Source organism: Micromesistius poutassou, assembly GCF_964030765.1.
Source record: "Micromesistius poutassou genome assembly, chromosome: 14".
Lineage (NCBI taxonomy): Eukaryota > Metazoa > Chordata > Actinopteri > Gadiformes > Gadidae > Micromesistius > Micromesistius poutassou.
The window spans coordinates 5,527,667-5,535,166 of NC_140284.1; the positions used below are offsets into that span (position 1 = coordinate 5,527,667).

At 50.8% G+C, this 7,500-nt stretch overlaps 1 protein-coding gene across 1 annotated transcript in view; it reads right to left on the reverse strand.

Moving 5' to 3' along the window:
• Positions 1–7,500, reverse strand: part of dgkh (diacylglycerol kinase, eta) — a gene marked incomplete at its 5' end in the record, with an annotated part of 52,097 nt that overhangs the window by 15,790 nt on the left and 28,807 nt on the right. The window contains 7 exons of the mRNA XM_084478453.1: positions 1,839–1,970; positions 2,643–3,012; positions 3,450–3,549; positions 4,039–4,130; positions 4,523–4,744; positions 5,128–5,236; positions 5,579–5,741. Coding sequence (XP_084334579.1) covers positions 1,839–1,970; positions 2,643–3,012; positions 3,450–3,549; positions 4,039–4,130; positions 4,523–4,744; positions 5,128–5,236; positions 5,579–5,741 — 1,188 coding nt within the window. The remainder of the gene's footprint in view (positions 1–1,838; positions 1,971–2,642; positions 3,013–3,449; positions 3,550–4,038; positions 4,131–4,522; positions 4,745–5,127; positions 5,237–5,578; positions 5,742–7,500) is intronic.

The following is a 7,500-nucleotide window of genomic DNA, read 5'->3' on the forward strand; positions in this document are numbered from 1 at the left end:
TTTCGGGGATAGCGTTTTCTCTCAGCGTCCCCCTGTTCTCTGGTCCTCTGGTGTCTCGGGGGTCTATTGTGTGTGTGTGTGTGTGTGTGTGTTTCTGTGCCCAGGTCAGAGCCGGCGAGAGGATGTGATAGAGAGGCGTCGCGATACCCCCCACCCCAGCCTCCACGGGAGAAATGTGTTGGAGGAAGGAAGCCGACCAGTGACAAACAGGAAGAGCTTCTGTCCCAAGGAAAAATAACACATCCTATGGTAGCTGCAGGCGCGCAAACACACACACACACACACAGACACACACCGACATACACAAACCTGCACGTGCAAGCACACACATTCTCCATTACAGAAGTACACACACTAAAGTGTACATTCAGAGACACACAGAGAGGACCTCCGTCACACATGCACAAGCACCCATTCATTAACACAAACATGAACAGACGCACACACACACACACACACACACACACAGTTTCCATGGTTAAAACCATTATGTATTATTAAACAGCGGCGGTTCGGTGGAGATAGACAGATAACCTCAGACATCTGTGGCTGCTACCGGAGGTGGAATATCACAGAGACCAGAGTTTCTGCCTGCACTTTTACCACTAATCCGTGAGTTTATTTATGACAGGAAACATGATGTGCGTCAGCACAAATTTTTTCCATTAGCTCGGTGTCTTCGTCAAAGCCAACGTGTTGCAGTGGCCCCCCACACACCACTAGGGGGCATCTCCGTGCGATTTTACAACTGTCTGGACAGAAAAACAATTCCCTCTGTTTATTTCCTCGCTGGCACGTTTGTGTTGCGCTGCTATGAGAGAGAGCCTGACTGTCAACATGTCAGTGTTGTGTCCTACCATCTGCCACAGATCTGGAGCAATGCAACCCCATCCCTAATGAGACAGATGCCCCCGTCCACTGCACACTGACTGATGAAGAGCTGTGTGTACGGGACACTCTCTCCACACATAGGGGGGCTGGTAGCTTCGGGCTCGCCAAATTACAACGGACCAGAGAGTAGCGTCTGATGAGGAGCTAGGAGAGAGGCTAATGACCCAGGTCATTATGAGTCCAGAAAGGTTTTCTAAAGCGACGTGGAGCCAGAAGGGCTTAAGGTGTCTTGTTCGCGCCAATGACTTCAGGGGCGACGGGCTCAGTCAGGCGGAGCGATGGCCGGCTGAGTCTTTATGGCGGAGAAGCCAGGAGATGCTGGAGATAGGGCTTTAACAGTGCGCTGGGACGTGAAGCTGCGTGTGCATTTCGCATTTCGCAAGTGTGAAACGTCCCTATTTGAACGACGGTTTTAAATGGCTCCTGTCCTTCAAATGGATTGAAAAGCATATCAACATATCCTCACAGAACGGACGCTGATACGTGTTGGTGTACATCATCTTCAATAGGACCGCACGTTTACTGAAGCTAGGGCGGGCAATTCATTTGAGAAGCGTTTTTCTCCATATTTGTTGAAATTCTCTTTTAGATGCCATCAGCAATTAATAGATCAAAGGCTTTGACCAAATAATGAAAAAGATCCGGTATCAGTGTCTATCGCGGGCTGTAATGAGCCTGTTCAATCATTTCCCTCGTGCAATGATTGGATGGCTTACCTGTCTGTCTGCCTACCTACCCGGCCCGTGCACTCACTGTGCATGACAGGAGTTTTCCACAAGGCGAGGCAAACCCAACTGCTAAACCTAGCGAGCTCCTGTGTTTTGGGGGAGTGGCTTTCATAGGGTCAAATTTCTAAAGAGGGCACCGGTGGCGACGGTGGGATCTCCGGTCGGCCTGTCATACCGGTTTCGAGAGACGACACCCAGTGCGGTCCCTCCTCTACTCACAAGACAGCATCTCCAGCTCCTTGGTGTCCTCGTCCTTCTCGCAGTCGCGGTTCTCCTCCTCGCTGTCCTTGCGGAGGTCGAGGGGCGAGGACAGCTCCGTGTCGTCCGTGTGGGCGTTCTGCTCGTCCACCACTGCGCGAGGGGGGAGAGAGAGAGAGAGCATTGGAAGGGGTGGGGAGAGGGGGAGGAGAGAGAGAGAGAGAGAGAGAGACAGAGACGAAGACGGAGATGGAGAGAGAGCGAGGGAGAGGGAGAGGGAGAGAGGATAAGTTGGGTAAAGAAAACAGTAATTGGAAGGGGTGGGAGAGGGGGAGAGAGAGAGAGAGAGAGAATTGGAAAGCGTCGGAGGGGGGGGGGGGGTGGGGGGTAAGAGAGAGTGAAGAAGGTGGATGGAAAGGATGGATTGTAAGGAACAAGGCAGAGGAGAGGAACGCTAAGAAGTGATAAATAAGTAATGAAATAGCACAGTGTGGTTGGAAGGGTTTGTTCCGCTCCCAGCCAAGAGGGAGTGCGTTCGATCCCCAGAGTCCCACAGTCTGGCCCATAAACATCCTTGAGCGAGATGCTAAACGTGGCATGCATCTTAATTCATCGCAAGTTGCTTTGGATAAAAGCAGGCGCTAAATATAGTCGCTATAAGTAGCAAATAAGTGTGTGTGTGTGTGTGTGTGTGTGTGTGCAGTGGTTGTGTCCGTTTATATCCGTTTAATGATTCTCATGTCCAGCATCTACTTCAATCTAATGTATTCTCACTACAGCGCACTATGGCGGGACTAGAGTGTTGTGTGGCCGTGCGGATCGCACCTTTCTCCGCCTGCAGGATGATCTGCCGGATGGCCTTCTTCAGGCTGTTGGCCCTCAGCATCAGCTGCTCCTTGCTCTTGAAGAGGCCCGCTCCCCCGCCTCCTCGTCCTCGCCCTCCTCGCCCTCCACCCCCCCGGCCGCCCTTCTCCGTCTCCTCCTCCTCCAGCTTCCCCTTGAGCTCCGTCAGGCTCTCCTCGCTCTCCTCCTCCACTCCTCCCCCGTCGTCGTCCTCGTCGTCGTCGTCCTCGTCGTCCTCCCGCTCCTCCTCCACGATGGGCGGGGTGGAGTGGGGCAGCGGGGGCAGCCGGGACTGGCTCTCGCCGTTCAGGGTCTGCAGCAGGGAGTCCAGCTTCTCGTTCAGGATGGAACACTGGAGGGGAGCGGGAGAGGTCAAAGGTCACTGCTCTGATGCAGAGAAGACTGTTTTGGATCGATGTCTTGCAGTGTTTTGAGTTGACAGCGTTTGGAATTGATGATAGACTAAAGCGATCATTAGGGTCGTTCGATGCTTGGACATTGCTGGTTGACGACGATAGCTAGGCTTGTTTTGGGCCAGGGGTGCTATCGGAGATCAACACCAGAGCAAACATATGATACCAAGGGATCGATCAAACACCTTAGTTACAGTAAGAAACGATGGTAGATACACTAAATAATAATACAACTGAACACAAAATTTGGGAACCAAAAGAGAGGGAGAGGTAGATGTCACTGCAAATATGACAACGCCAAATATATTTTGTCTGTGAGTTTCCAAGCTGTGTAAGTGTATCACCAGCGACAGGTCAAAGTGAGGTGTGGGCTTACTTTGAGGGACATGCTGTCACACTCATCTGTGTTGTCCACAGTTTTCTCATAGGCTTTGCCCACTTTGGCAACAAAGTCCTTCACCGTCTCACACAGGATCCTGGGAAGAGATGATTGACAAAAGCAGTTTCTTTAAGGCATATGGAAGATTACATTTTTTTATTCTGACATGTTTTTAATGTTCAATTTTCAATGGCCGTTATTATTATAGCTATGCACCGAAAAAACCCTTGATGGACTAAAAATATGCACCCTTTTCTAAACCCCCATTTATGGGTGACAGTGGCTCAGGAGCTGGAGCAGGGAGGGGCGGCTGGAAGTTTTCTGGTGTGATTCCTGGCTCCTCCTAGTGTAGAGGTGTCCTTGGGACAGACACTCCTCCTCACCATAGCCGCTCCTTAAGAGCTGGCTGTTCCCTTGGCATGGTTGACACCGGCATCACACACATCGACGTGTGCATGAATGGGTGAATGTGAGGCACTGCTTGGCAAGTGCTTTGAGGGGCCACAGGTGAGAAAAGCACTCTATGAATAAAGTCCATTCATCATTTATATCCCATCCGTGTGTACACAACTGAAGGGGAACTCACTTGGCAGAGGAGATGACCACAGAGTGCTGGTCTGAGTTGAGGATCTTGGTGAGATGGGCAGCAACTGAGTCCTCGTAGGCTGATATGTGAAGCTGATGATATAACAGAGGGATACAGCATACAAATAAAGGACTTTATTGGTGAGTGTGTCTGTGTGTGAGAGGGGATGAGACAGGGGGAGAACGTGAGACAACGACGGGGAGGTAAGATAGACAGAGAGAGAGAGAGAGTGAGAGAGAGAGACGATGGGGAAGAGTGAGAGAGAGAGAGACGATGGGGAAGAGTGAGAGAGAGAGAGAGAGAGAGAGAGAGAGAGAGAGAGAGAGAGAGCGAGAGAGAGAAGATGGGGAAGAGAGTGGGAGAGAGTGTGAGAGAGTGAGAGAGAGAGAGAGGAGGGAGAGGGTTCAGAGACAGGGAGAGACAGGGTGTGTGCGGTGTGTGTATCCTGGGGGGGGGGGGGGGCTGGGGGTGTGGCTCCGCGCACCTGGCAGTCATCCACCCCCTCCGGTGTGGTGGGGCAGCTGTGTTTGGGCGGGATCTTGATCTCGTAGGTCATGATGCTCCAGCGGTCCAGCATCTTGGTGCTGGCGCGCTCCAGCTTCTCCAGGATCTGGGGCAGCTGGGTGTCGTCGTCGCAGGACGGGCCCCAGCCCAGCACCCGCGCCAGGTCGTTCCCCGTGCCCAGGGGGAGCACGCCCAGCTGGCACTGGAGACACCGGGGGAGGGGGGAACAGGAGCAGATGTGCTTGAGACGCCTCGATGCCTTTTTGGGAGTATGCGTGTGTGTGTGTTTTTGTTGGTGTTGTTGAGTGATGTATGTGAGTGAGTGAGTGACTGAGATAGAGTGAGTGATCAGAGAGAGAGAGAGAGAGAGAGACAGAGAGAGCGAGAGAGAGAGAGAGAGTGTTCATGTGTGTGTGTGTGTGTGTGTGTGTGTGTGTGTTGGTGTCGGTGTGTGTGTGTGTGTGTGTGTGAGTGTGTGTGTCAGTGTGTGTGTGTGTCGGTGTGTGTGTGTCGGTGTGTGTATGTGTGTGTGTGTGTGTGTGTGTGTGTGTGTGTGTGTGTGTGTGTGTGGACATGGGTCCCTACCTGTTTGTGGAGGTTCAGCTTGTCAATCTCAGAGAGCACCCATCCCACACTGCCGTCCCCGCCACACACCAGTATCCTGAAGTTATCAAACTTCTGGAACAGACGCAGACTGCAGACAAACACACAGACAAGGTCACACAAACATGTCAACTGTTTGCTGGGATGATTTTGTTGGTGTAGCAATGTGAAAATACTGTCCATCTATCGTTGTTTTTGTGTTTTTGTGTATGGGCTTGCGCGCGCGCGCGCGCGTGTGTGTGTGTGCCTGTGTGCGTGAGTGTGACTGAAAAGATGCCTGAGTTTATGTGTGTGCGTGCTTTGTTGCATGTGTGTGTGCATGCTTGCGTGTGTCTGAGTGCATGTGCATGTGTGTGAATGCATGCTTGCATGTGTGTGTGTGTGTGTGTGTGTGTGTGTGTGCGTGTGTGTGCGCGTGTGCGCGTGGCCTCACCCCAGGTGCGGCCCACCGTTGACCAGGTCGAAGACTTGGGCTGGGTTGAGGAGCTGCTTGAAGCGCCGCAGGAACTTCACCCCCTGGTTGTCTCCGCTCTTGGAGTTGACAAACACCAGCAGGGGGCTAGCACAGGACGGGGGACAGGTGGCCTTCCAGAAGCCTGAGGGAAATACAAAACACACACACACACACACATACACAGACACACGGAATTAGAAAGTGTTGGACTATCGTTTTGGATAAAGCTGTCATCACTTTTTTTAGTTGGAGACTGCTGCAGAGAGAGATTTAAAAGTCAAAATAAACAATTTCAGCAGTATTTAAGCATTCAGTGGATGGAGGTTGGTTGGTCCTGATTTAGCGACTGATGCTATTTTTAGCTCAGAAGCAGCAGTAAATTCACTCATTCATAAATGAATTCACAAACCAGATCCCAGAGGCACATTGATAATACAGCACTTTAATAATACATTACTATGCCTGTATGTGTATGTGTGTGTGTGTGTGTGTGTGTGTGTGTGTCTGTGTGTGCATGCATCTGTATCTGCGTGTGCATTCGTATCCAACCGCTTCTACCTTTATTCTCACTCCTTCCTTCCACTTTAACTTTTGCATTTCCTCCCTCACCTTACCATCTAACCCTCCCTTTACCAATCAACAAACACACACACACACACACACTGGCACGCACACACACACACACACACACACACACACACACACACACACACACACACACACACACACACACACTATTGTCTGCTATTCTCTGCAGTCAGAACAGTAAGCAGAGAAGAGGGTCATGTTGGAGGAGGGGGAGGGTAGGAGGAAGGGGATGGGGGAAGGGAGGAAGAGAGAGGGTGGGCTTGTCACGACGTGACGGCACGTGCAAGAGCCAGCCCCCTCAGCCAATTACAAGCCACCTCGCCCCCCGTCTCCCAGCATGCACCAGGGGCAGAGGGGGATTCTGGCATGTGAGGAGGAAAACAGAAATCCGAAAGATGGAGAGAAAAACAGAGAGAGAGAGAGATAGAGAGAGAGAGAAAGTAAGGAGAGAAAGAAAAATAAATGAGGGAGAGCAATGGTCCTCTCTATATTGCTATATCTCTGCTATATTGGCTTATCCCTGTTTTTTTTTGGTTTCATCTAATCTGCTGTTCTCTGGCTTCCCCATCCTCTTAACTCTCTTTCTGTCTTTCTGTCTCTTTTATTTCCCAATGAGCTGACGCCCTAAGCTATATACTGACTGAGCGCCCTCTAATTGTGTTTGTATGTGTGTGAGTGAGTGTGTGAGGGAGAGAGAGAGAGAGAGAGAGAGAGAGACAGTGAGAGAGACAGAGACGAAGACGGAGATGGAGAGAGAGAGAGGGAGAGGGAGAGGGAGAGGGAGAGGGAGAGGGAGAGAGGATAAGTTGGGTAAGGAAAACAGTAATCCAATCACCAATGCTTATCAGAATCTGCCTTGCAGGCAAGGATCTGCATCTCCAATGGCTTTAACATGAGCTCTGGCGACAGAGCACACATGCACGTGTGCATTCACAATCAAATGGAAACACACACACAAAGGTGCAGAGATAGTATTATTTGGCCAGACAAAGATGCAAAGAGGCAACGTGATAAAGAGACAGACATACACACACACACACACACGCACAAATGAGCATTCACATGAGCATTTATATGAGCATTCACATGAGGATTCACATGTTCATTCACGTGAGCATTCACATGTTAATTCACGTGAGCATTCACATGAACATTCACAGGAGCGTACACCAGTGCCTGCACAAATGCATGCAGTCTGTTTCGACAGCTTGAAACACAATCCTCACCACACCTACAACCTACACAAGCAGTCTATTTTTAGCCAAGTCAAGTTACAGAGCCATCCTCGCTCTGTAACTTGGATCAGCTAAAAA